Below are 19,452 nucleotides of genomic sequence, written 5' to 3' on the forward strand. Positions count from 1 at the left end.
ACTTGCTTCGCCAGAATGTCGCTTCCAAAATCGATTTCATAGACTTGTTGTGTCTATAAGCCATCGAAGTCGCCACAGTTCTTACTTCGTGCGCTTTGACTTTGAGGATTGGGAAGCTTTTCTCGTCACATTCTTGGTGAGCTTCCCTTATTAAGTCCTTGATAAAGAACGCCAGTGCATTCTTTGATAAGGGCAACGAAGGTTTCTTCACCGAGCACCAGAGGTGGTCTGTCTGACCTCTCATGTTTCTGGTCCTCTGTAGATAAAATTTTAGGGCCCTAACTGGACAAAGGCCTCTCTCTTTTTCCTGTCCTACTAAATGAGACAGCCCTGGTTGGAAAAAGATCTGGGCCAAGGTTGAGAAAGGTTCTCGTTTTTAGCGAGAAAACCAAGTTGTAGCGAGCAGACTGCATTTTCTCCATTGAAGCCTACCTTCTTGCTAAAGGCTTGTAATTCTCCTACCCTCTTGGCTGTAGCCAACGCAACCAGGAAAAGGGTCTTCTTAGTGAGATCCTTCCATGAAGCCTTGTCGAGATGTTCAAACCTGTTCGAGGTTAAAAACTTCAGGACTACGTCTAAATTCCAAGAGGGGGTCGGGTTGTCCTTCCTCTTAACTGTCTCAAACGACCTTATGAGATCCGTGAGGTCCTTGTCTCCCGACATGCTGCGGTATCCCTTGATGGTTGATACTGCTAGTTTTTCCTGGGTTTTTAAATGCAGCAGAAAATCTGCCAGTTGAGCTAGAGAGGTATTGGAAGAGGAAATGTTATTAATTCTGCACCATTCCCTGAATACGTCCCACTTTGACTGGTACACCTTGAGTGTGGACATCCTCCTTGCTCTTGCGATGGCTCTTGCAGCTTCTCTTGAAAAGCCCTTCGCTCTTGCTAGTTTTTCGATAGTCGAAAGGCAGTTAGGTTGAGAGCGAGGAGATTTTGATGGTATCTCTCTATATGTGGCTGTCTGAGTAGATCGTTCCGACAAGGTAATGATCTGGGGGTATCTACTAGCCACTCCATCACTTCTGTGATCCATGGTCTCATGGGCCAAAATGGAGCTATCAGGGTCATGCGGGCATCGTTCGACTCCCTGAACTTCTTCATGATTCTGTCTAGGATCTTGAATGGGGGAAAAGCGTACATGTCTAGTCCTTCCCAATCCATGAGTAAGGCGTCCACTGCCACTGCTTCCTGGTCTGGGACTGGAGAGCAGTAGACTGGTAACCTCTTTGTTCTCTGTGTCGCAAAGAGGTCTACTGAGGGTTCTCCCCACAGATTCCAAAGCCTGTTGCACACCTCGTGATGTAGGGTCCATTCTGTCGTGAGAACCTGTCTTCCTCTGCTGAGAAGATCCACTCTGACGTTCTTCTTTCCCTCTATGAAGCGGGTAATCAGAGTTATGTTGTTCGCTTCTCCCCACAGCAGGAGATCTTTTGCTGCCTCGTAAAGGGAATCCGAACGAGTGCCACCCTGTTTCCTGATGTAGGCCAACGCTGTGGTGTTGTCTGCGTTGACCTGTACTATCTTGTTCTGGACCTTCTCCTGGAAGTGTACTAGCGCTAGATGAATGGCTACCAGTTCTTTGACGTTTATATGCCACTTCTTCTGATGGTTTTTCCATAGACCTGAGATCTCGCCCTTCCCCAGCGTTGCACCCCATCCCACGTCCGATGCGTCTGAATACAACACTAGGTCGGGGTTCTTCTGTTGAAGTTAGAGGCCTTCTTGTAGTTTGTTGGGGTTGTCCCACCAACTCAATTGATTTTTGATTCCCAGAGGGATCGGAATCCATGTCTCCAGGTCTTGGCCTCTTTTCCAATAACTTGACAGATGGAACTGAAGTGGACGTAGATGTAGTCTTCCCAGGGAGATGAATTGTTTGATTGAGGAGAGGGTCCCCAGCAGACTCATCCACTCCCTCTCCGAGCAGGTCCATCTCCCTAGAAAGAGCTTCACCTTTCCTAGGCAATCCAGAATGCGTTTCGGGGCTGGAAAAGCCCGAAAAACCACTGACTGAATCCTCATCCCCAGGTAGATGATGTCTTGTGAAGGCGTCAGCTGTGATTTGGCTAGATTTACTACCAGTCCTAGCTGTTGTCACTTGTAGATCCTCCAGACACTTTGCTTGCAATCTGGCTCTGATTAGCCAGTCATCCAGGTACATCGAAATTCGTATCCTTTTAGATGTAACCAGTGAGCTACGTTCGATGCCACTCGTGTGAAAACGTAAGGAGCCGAGCTTAGTCCAAAACAAAGTGCTCTGAACTGATAAGTTGTCCCGAGATGCACAAACCTTAGATATTTTCTGAAGTTCGGGTGAAATGGTACATGAAAATACGCGTCCTGCAGGTCTATCGATACCATTCAGTCTTTTTGTCTGGTGCCTGCTAGGACTGACGCAGAAGTCTCCATAGCAAACTTGGCTTTGCTTACGTACTTGTTCAGTGGACTTACGTCCAGAACTGGTCTCCAACCCCCCGAGTTCTTGGGTACCAGAAAAAGTCTGTTGTAAAATCCCTCTGACGAGAGGTCTTTTACCTCTTCTATTGCTGCTTTTGATAGCATCTGGTTACCTGTTCTTGAAGAGCTGCTGCTTTGCTCCCCGAGTATGTAGCTGACAACTCTAACGGTTCTGGTGAAAGAGGAGGCTTCCTTAGGAAGGGGATCTTGTATCCTTCCTTCAGTACTTCGACTGTCCAGTCGTCCGCTCCCCTTTGGCTCCACTCTTGCCAGAAGTGGGATAACCTGGCTCCCACTTGTGTCTGGAGGTTGTTGTGATCACTTCTTGGATTTCGGTTGCTGCTTGGGGTTCTTACGAGGTTGTCCTCCAGCAGCCAATCTCTGACTTCCTCTTGAAAGGGCTCTCCCACGAAAGGGCTGACGCGTAGGAGGCGCTTCCTTGTCCTTCCTGGCTAAAAAGTTTGCTGGAAGAACTTTCCTAGCAGTCCTTGTGATCAGATCTTGCGTTGACTGTTGCGCAAGGGCTGCTGATAAATCCTTAACCAGCTCTGAAGGGAAGAGCTGTTTGGTTAAGGGAGCATACAAGAGTTCTGATCTCTGAGCGAGAGTCACTCCTGAAGACAGGAACGAACACAGCATAGCTCTTTTCTTAATAACACCTGCTGTGAAAAGGGCAGAGAGTTCGACCGTCCCGTCCCTCACAGCTTTATCGAGACAGGCAATAAGGTGCATTTGCGTGTCGTTCTTCTCATCTGAAACCTCTGCGAGAGCTGCGACAGTCCAGTCCATCAAGCTGAAGACTTCAATAGTTCTGAAGACGCCTTTCAGCAAGTGGTCCAATTCCGAAGTGGACCACAGAACCTTGGCCTTTGTCATGGCTGTTCTATGTGAAGAGTCAACGAGTCTGGAGAAGTCCCCTTGGGAGGAGGCAGGAACTCCCAAGCTGAGAGCCTCCCCAGTCTCGTACCACACACTGGATCTAGAAGCCAATCTCGTCGGGGGAAAGGAAAAGGTTGTCTTTCCCTGTTCTTTCTTCTTCAAAATCCAATCATTCAGTGTCGAAAAAGCTCTCTTCACTGATTTGGCTAACAATGTCTTCTTGAAGGAAGAAGACTTCTGGGGTCTACCCATCAAAAATTGCGAGGGAGGACTCCGAGGTACGGCCTGTTGGAAATCGGGAAATAAGTCCGCCAAAAGCGTAAGAAGTCTTTTCAGATCTGCAGCATGAAGAGTTTCTTGCGTCTCCTCCTCCGAGATCTCTTCCAAAGGATCCGCTATTTCGATGTTGAACGAGTGGGGAAACGTGTGTATCATCCTGCTTGTCACGAATGCGCCCAACTTGCTGCGAGGGAGCTCACGATCCTTGTTCCCCGTCACAGGAAGGGCTTGTTGCGGGAAGCGTCTATGAGCGCTGCAACTTGCAGCGAGTCCGCGTCTTGCTGGCTGTTAGCGTCTTGCTGTCCTAACTCCTGCCTTATCCTCTTCTTGGGTCTGTTGACGTCCTTAGGTTCCTTCCTGTGTGGTTCTTCTCTTAGCCCTTGCGACTTGTAAGAGTCAAAAAGAGATGCAAGGGACTGCTGAACTTCCGACAAGAACTTTACTTGAGGTGCCACTTGCTGCTGGGAAACAACTGGAGATGTCACTGCACGAACTTCCACAACTTCGGAGACTTTTGCTGGGATCTTCTGATGATGAGGAGGTGACGCCGCTTGCGACACGTCCCATTCTGGGGGCGGGGGAGAAGCGTGAACTGACGTAATGTACACTCTTCTTCCTCCGACGAGTTATGCGTCTTACGCCTCTGTTTAGGCGCGGAAACGCTGTCTTCTTCCCACAGGAATCTCTCTGGAGAGCTCCATTTGCTGCAAGAGGGTTGTTGGAGCGGGAAAGGGGACCTGCGTCTCTTGATAGGTCTTGATTCTTGCGATTGACGCCAACCACGTCTGGGTCTTGCGTCATCCGAGGATGACCTCATGTCCTCATCTCGCCTTTCCTGCGCGGCGAGGGGAGCGCCCTGGGATGCGTCAACAGGATCGCCGAGGGAACGTCCGCTCGTTGTTCAACGTCTCTCACCTCCCTTAGCCTGTCAACGTTCCTTCTCCCAGGGGTTGGGGAGCATGGAAGTCTAGGGCTAGGAGCGTGACAGACACGAACGGACGCACCCTCCACTGCACTAACACTGTCACCGAACTTTTGTTGCAAACTATGCACTGCCCCCCACATCACTTCCCTATCCGAAGTAAGGGATTGCACTGAAACTCCTATGGCAGAAATAGCAGCCAAAATATCCTTTAAAGACGGATTACTTACTTCCAACTCCACAGGAGGATCGGGTACTACTACCTTAGGGCTAGGATCAGGAATATTAGCATCAGACAAGTTAGAAAGGACTTGACTATCAGAAGACCTAGTTGACAGAACACTCGAAGATCTAGCTCTCCTAATTCTGTCCTTTTCCAATCGCCTCACATAGCGATTATACTCTCTCCACTCTCTCTCAGACAAACTTTCACACTCCTTGCATCTATCATCAAATGCACACACATGATCTCTGCATTTCTTACATACTGTGTGGGGATCAAGAGCAGCCTTTGGAAGCCGGGTCTTGCATCCCTCACACACATTCTGACAACAGAGTCAGCCATCTTGAAAAGCAAGTTCAAATAAAACTGTCCAAGTCGGAAACCGACACAATTTAGCTTATCAGTGAGAAAAAGAAATCCAGGGAAATCCAACATCAGCGAAAGCCATCAGCGAAAACCAAACCAAGTAATGGGTACTTCACCAATTGTAGCAAAGCAAACCAAAAGTAGAGTGAATTTCCAACGTGTTGATAGAACGACGGCAGGGAATTTCTGAGGACAATTGGGAATGGTTCCAGGTACCTGGTAGAGGGCGCTCAGGTATGGCCACCTGACCATCTATCGGCGATTGCCGCGAATTTTGAATTTCTGCCGTATGGCGATTTAATCGGCGGGATAAAGCTATATATATGTAACTACCAGGGAAGTTAGATATTTAAAAATACAATTTACTTCTAAAAAATGTGACTTGTTCCGACACAATATACAAACCCTCCGTCCTTTACATTAGGAAGACTCACTGGTTGGAGGGAGGAATCTGAGTGAGTCTCCTGAACTGACTGGAGTTCACCACCTTGTCTTCCCTTCCTGGTCAATAGAGTGAGGAAGGGAAAACTGCCTCTGACAAAATGATCGGGTTGTAAGAAACAAGGGATCAGTTGTCAGACTTCTGAGTCCCTCTGCATGAAAGAGGAATCATCAGTTCATGCAAAGTAGGCTAGGAAGAACTTGGAGTCAGATGACATTAAGGCAATCACAAGCATTAGGTTTGTCTTATAGTCATGGTCTCCTTCCCCACCTTGCAAGGGGAAGGAGTGGGGTTGCTTCTGTCAACCCAAATGGAAAATAGAAAGGGAGCTCCCGTTGGGTGCTTACCTGCATCGACCGCCAGATCCAGCATGTAACGGCACATCTGCTCCCTGCCCGTGGGAAGAGAGCCAGGATGGGGAGAAAGAAGAGAGGCCAGTCACTTCACATTCATTCTCCCAATCACAACCGTACATCTTAGGCGAGATGCAACCTGTCCTGTTAGAGGAGCCAGGTAAGCTACACAACTTGTTGAGCAGCCACCACAAGACCCTAGGAAAAAGTGTCCAAGGACTTGTGAGCAACATCCCAGAGGTAGAAGGAGGTGAAGGTGGTCTGCTGGGACCACACACCTGCCTTCAGCACCTGCACAACCGACATGTTCCTCCGGAATGCGAGGGATGGACCAATGCTGCGGACTTTGAGAGATCTTGGACGAAGCGTACCGGTGTTGTCTTCTCCTGCAGCAGAATATGCTCTCATTATCGTCTCACGAAGCCAGAAAGAGATGGTGTTCTTGGACACTTCTTTCTTGGTTGAGCCAGTACTAACAGAGAGTTGTCGACACTCAGGCCGGAGACATCGAGTCCTGTTCAGACAGTGCCACAGCACTCTAACAGGACACAGTAGCATCTCGTCTGGTTCATTACCTATAAAGTCCTCTAGGGAGGGGATTGTGAAGGACTCGAACCGTGCATCAGGGACCGAAGGATTCTCAGTCTTCGCTAAGAAATCCAGGACAAAATCGAGCATAAATGATCCCCATCCCCTCGAGTATTTAACATCGAAGGAAAGTCCGTGTAGTTTGCCAACTCTCTTCACCGATGCCAGGGCCAGCAGAAAGATGGTTTTGAGAGTCAGATCCCCGTCTGACGACTCTCGTAAAGGCTTGTACGGTACATGAGTCAGGCTCCTTAGAACGAGAGTCACATCCCATGCAGGGGGCCTGAGATCCCTGGGTGGGCAAGACCTTTCGAAACTTCTCATCAGTAGAGAAATCTCGAAGGAGGAAGAGATGTCTACAACTTTCAGCCGCAAGACTAGGCCGAGTGCGGCACGGTAGCCTTTCACAGCTGAAACAGAGAGAAGCTTCTCTTGGCGAAGGAAGACGATTCTGGTGGCTGAGCTTGTCTACCACGACATTCCTCTTGCCTGGAATGTACCTAGCTGACAGCTCTACCGAGTGAGCCACGACCCACTCGTACACCTGCATTGTCAACTGGTAAAGCGGGAGGGACACTAGGCCCCCCTGCTTGTTGACGTATGCTACTACCGTGGTATTGTTGCTCATCAGTACCACAAAGTGTCCCATCACTCGATCCCGGAACTCTTGGAGAGCCAGGAAGGCAGCTTGAGTTCCAGGATGTTGATGTGAAGGCACTTGTCATCTCAGTGCCACACTCCCGAAGTCAGCAACTCCTCCAGGTGTGCGCCCCATCCCTCGGTTGATGCGTCTGAGAACAGCAGCATGTCCAGAGGGGGAGTATGCAAGGATACTCCTATCAAGAGGTTCCTGTCATCCATCCACCAGCGAAGGTCCTCTCTCACCTCCTCGGAAATAGGAATGAAGAAGGACTGGGGGTCTCGGGACTGGGACCAATACTCCTTTAGCCTCCACTGTAGAGACCGCAGGTGAAGACGCCCATGAGGTACCAGCTTCTCCAGCGACGACAGGTGACTGATGATGACTTGCCATTGCCGGGCTGGCTGCTCCTGTCGTGGCAGGAACAGCTGTGCTGCTTGCCTGAACCTGCTGATACAAGAGTCTGAGGGAAAGACTTTCGCTGCCACCAAGCCTATCAGCATGCCCAGGTACTTTATCCTCTGCTTGGGGGTGAGATCTGACTTCTCGAGGTTCACTAAGGTCCCAAGATCGCGGCAAAACTCGAGGAGTCGATCCCTGTCCTGTAGCAACTGCGACCGGGAGCTTGCCAGGACGAGCCAGTCGTTGAGATACCTCAATAGACGTATCCTGTGTGAGTGGACCCAAGCTGACATGAGAAAAAAGACTCTCACCAATACCTGGGGAGCGGTAGGGAGCCTGAAGCAGAGCGCCCTGAATTGGAAGATCGTCTCCCTGAGGATAAAGCGGAGGTACTTGCGAGAGGATGGATGAATGGGTATTTGAAAATACGCATCCTTCAATTCCACCGTAGGCATGAAGTCGTTCACCCTGATGGAAGCAAGCAAGAATCGCGCTGTTTCCATCGTGAACCGAGTCTGGCGAACGAATCGGTTTATGGGAGTGAGGTCTACAGTATGACTGGTCTCCATCCCCCTGTGGCTTTCTCTATGAGAAAGATATGGCTATAATAGCCTGGAGACTGGTCCGACACGACTTCCACAGCACCCTTGCTCAGCATGGCTTGCACTTCTTGCAGTTGTGGTGTCCTTCGGAGTTCCTTGGACGTATGTGCGGAGATGGACCAGAGTAGGTGAGGGGAGGCCAAGACTCGAAGGGTAGTAGATATCCCTCCTGAAGGACATCCACTATCCAGGTCTCAGCTCCGTGCAGCTGCCATGTTGCCCAATGGCTCGACAGGCACCCCCCCACCTTCAGCAGCATTTGGGGGGGAACACCGCCCCTAGCGTTTCCCCTTCTTCTTCCCCTTGCCCCCTTTTCCGGATTGGAAAGCGGGCTGAAAGAGGCGGGAAGACCTGCTCTTTCTAGAGGAGGAAGAAAAAGGCTGGGTGTTTCTATGGGACCCCTTCGAAGACTGGGGCTTCTTAGGGGCCGATGAAGTGCTAGCCTGGCCCGAGGGCCTGGCCACAGTGGAACGTGAAGACCCAGACAAGCTGGTTGCTGTCACTGGCCTGGCGCTTCTCCACCACAGCGTCCACCAACTCCCTAGGGAAGAGAGAGGCGGAACCCAGCAACGGTCCATTCCGCAGGGTCAATGCCGACTCGGGTCCTACAGACCTGGAGAAGCAAGAGAGAACGGCGTCTCTTCGCTTCAGGACCAGGTTAGCCGACAGGTTTGCCATCTGGTGGGTGAGGTAGGAGATGGCCCTACCTCCAGACTGGCATAGTCTCCCGAAGGCAGAGTCCTCCCCGAGTACAACAATGCCTGAGGAAGCATCCACCTTGGATACTGTGAAGGACTACAGATCCAGCCAGAAGACTGCCTGGAAGGCCACCATGGCGGTGGTTTCCAGTGTTGCGGCTTCTTGCTGAGAGAGGGAGATGCTCTCTGCAGTAAGTTGCTGCAACATAAGACCCGGATCCAGACGAACCAGGTCCGGGTCAACCTGTTTAGGCGGCAATGCCCTCTCCGAAGGTGCATAGAAGCGCTTCTGATGAGGCAGAGGAGGCGGAAGAAGCTTGTCCGAGCAGTTCGATCTAAGTGAATTGCCTTGCCAAGACACAAGACCATTCACCTGATCGAGGATCCCTTCGGCAAGCGTGGACCACGGCAGCACCACCAAAGCCTTGGGTTCCTTCTTGGGTCCCAAGTAGGATTCGAGGCGTGATGGACGATCCACACATGAGGCCATGGTCCCTTCCCCGAGGTCGTTGTGCTGACGAATCAGCGCAATAGCTTCAGTAAACGTCCTCTGTATCTCGGGGGTGTCCGCATCCTGGGGGAGAGGACCTTCGAGTCCTTCCAGGGTGCGGTCCTCCCGATCTACTCTCCCTGCAATAGGGAGAACCTCAGCACACACCCGTGATCCTTCCTGCACCACATGGGTGTAAGACCTGGTTGAGCTGAGGACCAAGCCAGGTACACATGCCCCCGAGGTAGAACTTTGGGGAGACAACTCGCCAGAGTTCTTCCTGTCCGACTTGCGCCCCTTGGAAGGAGCCCAGGAGGTAGAGGGGACAAGCGAGGAGGATCGGGCGCTCCCACTGGCCCTGCTGGCAGAACCAACAGGGGCAGTGGGCCGGGAGCGATCACCAACCCGCGGTGGTGACGGCAGCCTGGGTGAAGCAGTCTCCCGAGGAGAGTCGCCCGAGCCGCGCACTCCCCTCCCCCAAGCCAGGCTGGCCACGCGGATGTGGCCGGGGACTGGGAGGAGTCGAGCGTGCGGCTGGCTGGTGCGAGCTTGCGCTGTCCTCTAGACGCGGCCCAGTCTTCTTCGAGGCCGTAACCTCTCGGGAAGACTGAGCAGGGGACCTCTTCTCTGCTTCTCCAGGTGTCCGGACTCGAGGGACCGAAGCACCTTCCCGGGAACCTGGCTTGGCACTCATAGAAGCACCAGCAGGAAGAGTCGGGGCACCTGCATGTCCGGACTCTTCCTCTTGCCCCACGCCCAGGTCTGTAAGGAGAGAGGTTTCTCCCGTACCAGACTGGGGTACCTGGGTCTCCTTGGAAACCTGGGTACTTGGAGCGACTCGCGTGCGAATGTCTGACGTGGACCCGCTGGCCCTAGAAGCAGGTTTCTTTGGCACAGCAGGTGGAGGGCGGACCATGGTCTGCACGCCCTTCGCTCCCGATGTGACTGATCCAGGGGCCAGAGCACCAGTTCCCTGATCTTTGGATCGGGAAGAGCCAGCGAGAGATCTTAGCAAGACTTCTTGTTGGGGGGGGGGGAAGGCTTCTTCTTCTTTGGCTGGGAAGCCTCAGAAGAAGTGGTAGCAGACGAAGACGACGACACCCTTCTCGATCTCTTCTTTGACTTCTTCTTCACCATCTTCCTCAGGACTGAAGTCAGGCCCCCAAACCATGCAGGAGCAGCCGAAGAAACAGGAGCAGCCGGGGGGGTCACAGCAGCAGGCGCAACTCGGGCAGCATAGGCGGTGCTCGGGTCAGCAGTTACCAGGGCAGGAACATCAGCGCGGCAGCCAGGAACATGAGGAGGAGGAGCAGGGAATGAAGGCACGGGTGGCGTGCAGGCTGCCAGGCTGGGCCAGGCCAGGGTCGAAGGCATGGGGGGGCCAGTCAGTAGTCAAGCTGGGCCGAGAGACAGGGAAGCGAGGAGCCAGAACCATAGTCATAAATGGGCCAGGGTCAGCAACAGGGTCAGGAACAGCCATATACGGCACTGTCGATGTCACCATTGTAGGAAGGTCCAGGTTGTGAGAGCGGGGCCAGGAACCCTCGGACAATTCCTTGGCAGGCTTCCAACAGTAGTGTCTCTTCCCTTCGAACCTCTTCCATTGCTCGGGAGACCAGGAACAACACTCGCTACAAGGAATGTCACATGAACACACGTCCCCTGCAAGTTGGGCAAAGGGCGTGTGGGTTCGTGTTGACGCTAGAACGAAAGGTATTACATCTTTTCCCTCCTACCCCAGGACACACACGCTGGGGATAGGAGGGTTTAGAAGGTTTATCAACATTCATTCTCAAAAAAGTAAGGGAAATTTCCCACCAAAAAGCTGAAGGGCAGTCAGGCAGAGAGCGAAGAACAACATCTGCATTCTACAATGGCCGAAAGCAAATTGGAATGTTTACATCCAGGCAGGCAGTACTACCGTCTCCTGGATGGTAGTTAACTGCCTAACCACCTTGTTTGAAAGTTCAACAGCTGTTTCCAACCTGCACTGAAAGTAATTCCTACTGTAAAGGACAGAGGGTTTGTATATTGTGTCGGAACAAACTTGTATCATACATGTATCTGATTCACAGGTATGAAAACTGTAGGACTGGCAACAGTTCCTTAAAAGTATGTATGGTACAACACGTGTTCAGAATTAAACCTGCTCAACAGAAATTTTTATCATGCTCATATCAATAAGCTCCATTCCAGAACCAAAGTAAATGTGCATAGCATGGCAGCAGGCAGTTGTTGTGCTTGGAGAGTGGGTGGAAGGTTATTGTGCTCATTATAAGAGGTGATGTATGGTATGGTGAAAGATATCACAATCCTAGTGATATTCTGTGTACTTTTACTAAAAATTTGGGCTTTACTCATTGTTTAAAAACATGCCATGCTTATTACATATGATTCTGATTTTGTGATAGATGAATATGTAAGGCATGCTACATGTGTGAAAATGAAGTCTACACATATTAAACAACGAAAAAATAGGACAGTTATCAGTGGTTACTTGGCAGTGACAGTTGCCTTGAAACTTGACTATCTTTTTAGTTGTTTTGATTAATGTCAGTGAATATTATGATGAAGTTTTTTCTGGTAAGTGAACAAAAGAACTAGCCTATACAGTACTGTATGTGCATGGCTACTGCATGCCACATTTTTGGTGGTGGTACGAGGAGTTCCCATAATGAAAACTAATAAATCTTAGGCTACGGCCTATGGTAGGCCACCAGTAAGCTATGGTAGCCTATGGTAGGTAGCCAAATGTTTATGTCCCGAGAATGACAATAAAAGAACATAATAATTATTGTCCGTGTGTTGTTTTGTTAAGGTTGGTTGCAATTTAGCATAACCGCCTAAGCTACACTTAGCCAATTCTGTGAAAGAATATACAGCAATAAAAGAAGAGACAAATCATATTAAAATCGATAGAAAAAATATATCTTTACTTCAACGATTCCTCTAATTCTTCTAATCTAGAAGGAAGGTGCAAGTTTTAAATAACATCATAAGTCTATAGTAACTATAAGTAAGGTCTTCAAAAGTGGAAAAATTGGATGCAGGAAAAAAAACAAATGAAAAACATGTTTTTTTTCTGAAAAATTAAAACACAAAATGAAAGAAACTTTATTTTTTTCACAACCCTCTTAATCTATCTGTATGGTCATTCATTAACTGGTAAATAGCCAATGTGTGCACCTCCCAATCCAAGGTAAGAAATATCCTGTATGTAATGTTATAGAGACAGATGGGCATGGCCCCTTGCTAGTTAGAATCCAGTGTGCAAGGTTAGGTTGAGATGAATTTCCGTACTATATTTCACTTGAATGATTGTGGTGCTCTAAGTTAGGTTAGGTTAGGTTAGACTGCATCTCTGTATTTCACTCAGTGACATGAGATTTCTATGGTGAGTTGAGTTAGGTTAGATTCTGGGTGGGAGGTAGGGGTTTACAGGCCAGGTAAGGACATGGTGCCCCAAGGCAGGTTAGACTGTAGTATGTTCAGGTAGGATGCAGCCATTGTTAAATGTAAAGGAGACAGCTGCATGAAGATATCAATCAATTATTAATATAATTCCCTGACTGGAGAATATAGAAAAGGGTGTATATACGTATATAACGCAGTACAAGTGAGATCATTTGAGAAATTTACCAATCAAGAGAAATGTTCACATCTTTTATTTCTTTTATTTATATTTTTGCTTTCATTCCCGAGGGGCTGGTGCTAAACACAATGTCCCAAGGAACTTTTACCACGTTTAGTACCAGCCCCTCAGGGATGAACAAAGAAACATAGGTATTTCTAAGTATTAGCTCTGCATGGACTGTATGGAACGGTTCTGTGAATGCGAGAGACATTAGGAAGCCATATGTTCAAGAAGGGATTGGCTAAGGGAATCAGTTATAAAAGGAACCACACTAACATAATGTACCCTAACCTAACCAAACCTAACCTTGTAGGTCGTGTTACTTAGCCGGGGGATCTGTCCCCTGGACCTCTCAGTAAAGGAAAATCCATGTTTTACCAAAAGTTCCCCTACAGCACTGTGCATGCGCAATAGCAAAAATATAATCAGTTCTGACGTTCATTACAGGTTAATTGCCTTAAGCGAATGCTAAATTCTTGATAAGCAACCAAAATACTAGAGTAAATGTCAATTTTCAAGGTAATACCCGACTCAGAGCTAATACTTAGTTCTGCTGAAACATGAACCAAATATGGTAAATTTCTTATTACCTCAAGTCAATTTCTCGAATTATCTCACCTCTACTACATTATATACTACACCTATTTCTATTTTGATTATTCAAAAAATATATTAATAGGCAAAACTTTCATGCGGTCATCTCCTACACATTTCCCCAGCCCTGAACTGGCTTTGCTTTGCTGCATTTTCAAACTGAAGACAAATACCGCAGCCTGGTTCCTGCTAGTCACAGACCACAATCATGACCACCTTTGATGCTTGTTTAGGCTTCCACTTAGGCTACTGTGCCAGCTTTTCTCTCTTGACTCTCACCCATCCCAAAGACATGGTATATACTAAACATAGGCCTAGCACCCATTTTGCATAAGAATTGGTAGTTACTGAACCAGCGGAGCACAGTAGCCTACCAGCCTTCAGTTTGACCTTTTTTAGCTGTACTGTAGAGTTACTGGTGAGAGGCCTGGGCATGCTGCACAGGGTATGCCCTCCGCTGTAAAGGCTGGTGGGGGCCGTTTGTGACTGGCTGCAGGGACCGTCACTCGTGCCGTTCTGACTGGCTGACGTCTGCCATCAATGCTTTTCCTTTCCTTATCGGCTGACGTCTGCCATAGATGTTTTTCCTTTTCCCAAGTGTCCAACGGGTGCATCGCTCTCGGGGGGGCATCGACCCCCAACGTCTTCCCCTCAATCCCTCACCCCCTTTGGCCATCGGGAAACGGAAGGGTGGGGGGGTGGGGGAGGCCGACACATAGGCTAGCCTCGCCACCACCCACCACCGGACTGGGGCATGGCCTGGGCGAGGTGGTTCGTGCCCATGGCCTGGAATGAGCCGCATCAATTCATAACAACGTCACCTTGACGGTGACATATTTCGGATGGTCACGAGATGAGGAGAGGTCATCCGATTTAGTCCGTGGGCAATTTGGGGAGGCCTAACCTGCCTCCTGCTTTGTGGCCCACAAGTCAACCTCTTTGCTCGAGCTCCCTCCTCCCCCCCGCCCCCCCCCCAATGAAATGGAGAGGCCTCTGCCTTTCTGGCGACCTACCTTGACTTCCCAACGCCACTCTCGCCTATGATGAGAATCTTGAGCGTGGTGAGAATGTCCGAATCAGACATCGCTGACAGGTGCACAGCAGAAGTCTCGAACAGCACAGAGGTAACAACAACAACAACAACAACAGCAATATTTACGTCGCAGATGACTGTTCGTCACAGTTGCCAACACCCGTTCGAAATTGCAATAGTTATTCACTTATTGTAGCACAACGTTGATAACCTGTTATCTTATCTTCATATGGAAGCAAAATATATATAGAGAGAGATAGAGAGAGAGAGAGAGAGAGAGAGAGAGAGAAAGGGAGAGGGTTTCTTGTTAAAACAAGTCTTGGATCCAAGAGAAACGTTTCATTTCGGGTAACAACAAAATAGTCGCAGGCAATTTTCTTGCGAGTTACACATTGGTCGTGGCCGACACAATCAGTTATTACCAGAGCTGCAGATAATGTTAGTTGCTTCTAATGTGGATAACACCGAGTGTATAAGTTTCAAGGGAAAACTGACACTGCGAAAACGCGAAGAGAAATTCATTTCAAACCTGTATGGTGGCTAATTCATATGATATTTTATCGCCTACGCATCAAATTTACCATGTGCAAGGGTTAGGATAAGCTTTTAAGGGAAAAAGTTTTCCTCATCCCGAGGCAACTAAAAATGTTAGGGAAATGAACGCGCATAAATTGAGATACAACGGGTTAGATACATCTTACAAAACACAGAAAATATGATTTTTGGGACTACATGGATTATTACTAAAATAGCTTTCAGCAAAAATAAAACATTATGTGGTGACCTTTATTCGCGGATTGATAATAAAGAAAATAGAAACGTAAAATGCTTCATATGCATTCTTAAATAATCAATGATTGATAAAATGTGTAAATAAACCATCGTCAAGGTACTGTAAATGACGAGTGTCCACTGACCAGACGTGTCGGATTTATTTCTGCTCCAGCATAGGCAGACCCGGAAGAAGAACTGCTATAATATGAATTAATGTAAAATTTTTGTAAATTTGCATGCATGCAAAGGAGCCCTAGAAAGAAAGGAAAGGATTCAAAGTGAACACTGGAAAGACAGAGCTAATGATTAGTAGTAAAGAAGTAGCCTACATGAAGAAGTAAACATTTAAATGGAAGATGGTACAGTGCTAAAACAGAACGATGAGTTTAACTACTTGGGATCAATAATAACAGCGGAGGGAGGAACTGAGAAAGCAGTGAGACAGAGAGTGAAAGAAGCGTGGCGAAAATGGAGAGAAGTAACGAGTTTTTTTTAGACAACAAAATGCCATTTAAGGCTCAAAATGAAGATTTATACGACAGTTATCAGGTCATTAGGCTACTATTACATGGGGCGGAAACTTGGGCACTTAAGAAGAAAGAGGAGGGACTATTAGAAAGAACGAGATGACGATGGTGAGGCGGATTGCTGGAATATGACTACTGGAAAGGAGTGAGAGTCTAGATATGAGAAGAATGTGCGATATATGTATTGAAAGGAGAAGGTTAGGGAAGCTCGTTGAGATACTATGACCTTGTAGGCTAATACGAAGAGAGGATAATAACTGGTGCGGAGGACTTATGCAATGGTTCTGATTTGAAATGCTGTTGCTGTTTCCTTTATTACATGTCTTTTATTGCTGAGGAATATACTACACGTTTGATAAATTAAAGTTATGGAACTGAGAAATATTGCTTACAGTAACGTAGTTTAAAAAAACTTGAAATTTCTGAAGAGGACACTGTTTGGTGAAGACAAATCGAAGCGCCCTCCTCACTCTTCTTCTAGCACCATGTAGGAAGACGTGCTTTGTGCGTGTGTCACAGGCAGCCCTCCTGCTAGAATCGACCATAAATTTAGTGTTAGGTAATTGTAGCGTTTTTAATCCAATCTTGATCGATGCCACCTTAGCCTTGTATTGATATGTAACATAAAATGAAGTACACCACATTTGTAGGCTCGATCAAATAGCGATTTCAGTGATTTTGCAACAAAATTAACGCAACTTTTGCTTCTGATTGCCCCCCACCCGGCCCCCCGTGTTCCAGAAGTCGTCCATTGTTCCTTGTTCAGTTCGTTCTTGATTGTAAACCCAGCTATAATATGAATTAATGTAAAATTTTTGTAAATTTACATATATTTTTTCATAGTAACCTAGTATATGGTGTGGATGTATTTTTTTACTATAATTTGTTCTTGTAATAATAAAAGCAGAAAATGGACTCATGTTTGGTGTAGCCACATCTTGTGCTGGTTCGAAGCCGTTATCCTTTGATTGAGTATCCCTGCTCAGAAGAGTGGGCAGGAATCAGTGTTAACTGAGTTATTGTTGGGAAAATTTCTCGACACTGGGTTTCGTCAATTCCTTTCTTTCTTCATTGAGTCGGAGTGATAAGAACACACGTAATGGCTGAATGGGTTTTATTGTCCAACTATCTTCAGAGTCTAGACTCGCCATATGGTGAAGGTTTCTTTACATTCTGGTATGCAATGACTGACTTGAGCGTTTGCGGTTGCCAGGTGGTAAATTTAAAATCAAACATTATAAAAGAGACAAAACTGAGAATCATATGTTTAGACTAATATTTGAACACCTCTCCTTGAGGAACAGTTGTTCCTACACGGTATACAAACCCTCGGTCCTTTACAATAGGAATTTACTTCAGCACAGCTGGGACACAGCCGTTTAACTTTAAACAAGGTGATGAAGCACTTAGTTAACTACAGCAAAGTCCACCGTGCTTTGCAGCTAAGCCCCGCCTACTGATTACGTCATGACCATTCATTGAAGCTGATTGGTTGGCAATAGTTTCGAAAAGATGGTTAATTTGTGGTTCTTTTCATCTTCATTTATTTTGCAATGGTTGTTTTCCGAACTAAAATACATTCTGCTGACTACCCAAAGGAAATGTTATATTATCCCCGCAATAAAATCATAATACACATCTCCCTAAAAATGGTAAAAAAAACAGGAAAATATGAATAAAGTCAGAAGTGTTCCGCGATGCTGCAATGTTGTGTTTCGTAAATGAGGTTCACCTCAAGAGGGAGGTGACACAGGGAATGTCTGCATTCGAATCGGTGCACTTGAATCACTGGACAATGATAAATACCATCTGATATTCTAAATTTAACACAGATTTTCTCAGAGCTATGCAGGCTGGTATTCCATATTGATTCAGGAAATTTTACTACATTTAATAGTCACAAAATCGATTTCATTGCAATCGTTTAGGCTACACATTCGGAGGGATGACAAGCAGTGACTTCACTAAAATCACAGTATGATAGGCTATACGAGTTGTACTGGATATATTTTGCTGAGAATTTCCTTAAATTTTTCTCCTTTCGAAATAACAGGACCATAAAGAATGACATAGATCTATAATGTCCTATGTCTTTATGACGTTTGGATTATAGGCCTATCTTATATTCAGTCGTTTTATTGTGGTTCGTGTTGTGGTTATTCTTGTTTTTGTTTCTGCTGTTACGGTGCTTGTAGTGTCTTCAAAAAATTTTCATATGATAACCTAGCATTGCAGAATAAACATAGACCCATTCATAAAATACTGGTGTAAAGAATTATCTGTCTGCTCTTGTTAACTGAAATTTAGTCATTTGTTTTAATTAAAAGTAATCGAGGTCTTTATGAATATAGTCTATGCTAGAATACAACAGAGAGAGAGAGAGAGAGAGAGAGAGAGAGAGAGAGAGAGAGAGAGAGAGAGAGAGAGAGAGAGAGAGAGTTACTGACTCTTATGTATCCTTTCGTCCAACAGGGTAATCTACAAGAATGCCCCAAAAGCAAATGAATCATAGGCTACTCACAGACTGGTTTGGACCATCTCATACATAACTTTTTCAGCTATCATTTATTTTCTTATTTCGGCAAGTATCTTATGATGCCTTCCTACCATAGCCTTCATTTTCATAGAAATGCTACAGCAGCCTTATATTTACTCATCACAGTAATATAATTTGTTATCCCTTTTGTGAATATATTTTCGATACAGTTCATTGAGAGCAGTTTGATAGTTGTGTGTAAGGCTGAGACAGTCCTGTAAAGCCATCTGTAAAGTCATTTGTGAAGTCTCTGCTGAACATGTTGTTTGTAAAGTCTCTGCTGAGCAAGTTTTCTGTGGTGACGTCCCATTTTCTTTGCCTCTACAATTAGTCACGCCTAACGTGCCAGGTCACGAAAATTCAATCATTTAAACTATGTATATAATTGTTTACCTGTTGTCAATTGTGTATCGTGTATTTCTTCTTTCACAGACATCAAGATTGTATTCATTTTCAGTTCTGTCTATTTTCACATTGTAAAGTGTACTCATTCGCTGTATTTATTGTTAATTATTATCGACCTCAGGTCACTTATGCTCCCACTGTATTCCGCGACACGACGTCAGTTTGCCGTTATATAAACCGCCTGGATCGTGAATAAATCAGCAGTACTCTTTTACCTGTTAGTTTTTTGCACCTCTTAAAGTCCTATGATTGATCTGTGTGTGCCATCGGCTACGTGCCCACAAGTTTTCCTTTTATTCTCTGTGGTATAGGTGGCGTTACAATTACTACGGCTATCCACGCATGTGTGTGTACTTGATTATACATGTACAGTCGGCAAAAGAAAAATTGGCATAGTTTCTTTATTCATCATTCATAATGGAATTACTGCCATATGCAGGTGCCAGATTATTTGCTTGTCAATCGTGGCAGCCTAAGAAGCATTTGGAATTTGGCTTTGCTTCTGCTCGAGTCTTGACGTTCACCCAACGCATCGTACAGCACTGGCTTGTCGTCATTCGTCACCTACAGCCGATAAATAATACATTTGGCCTGTCAGTATGCTTT

The 19,452-nt window shown here is 46.7% G+C and overlaps 1 protein-coding gene across 1 annotated transcript in view; it reads right to left on the reverse strand.

Moving 5' to 3' along the window:
* Window positions 1–15,132, reverse strand: part of LOC136826859 (ras-related protein Rab-18-like) — a 245,411-nt gene extending 230,279 nt beyond the window's left edge. The window contains exon 1 of the mRNA XM_067084352.1: window positions 14,585–15,132. Coding sequence (XP_066940453.1) covers window positions 14,585–14,655 — 71 coding nt within the window. The 5' untranslated portion in view covers window positions 14,656–15,132. The remainder of the gene's footprint in view (window positions 1–14,584) is intronic.
* Window positions 15,133–19,452: the final 4,320 nt, after the last annotated feature.

The sequence above is a fragment of the Macrobrachium rosenbergii genome, chromosome 41 (genome assembly GCF_040412425.1).
Source record: "Macrobrachium rosenbergii isolate ZJJX-2024 chromosome 41, ASM4041242v1, whole genome shotgun sequence".
Classification (NCBI taxonomy): Eukaryota; Metazoa; Arthropoda; class Malacostraca; order Decapoda; family Palaemonidae; genus Macrobrachium; species Macrobrachium rosenbergii.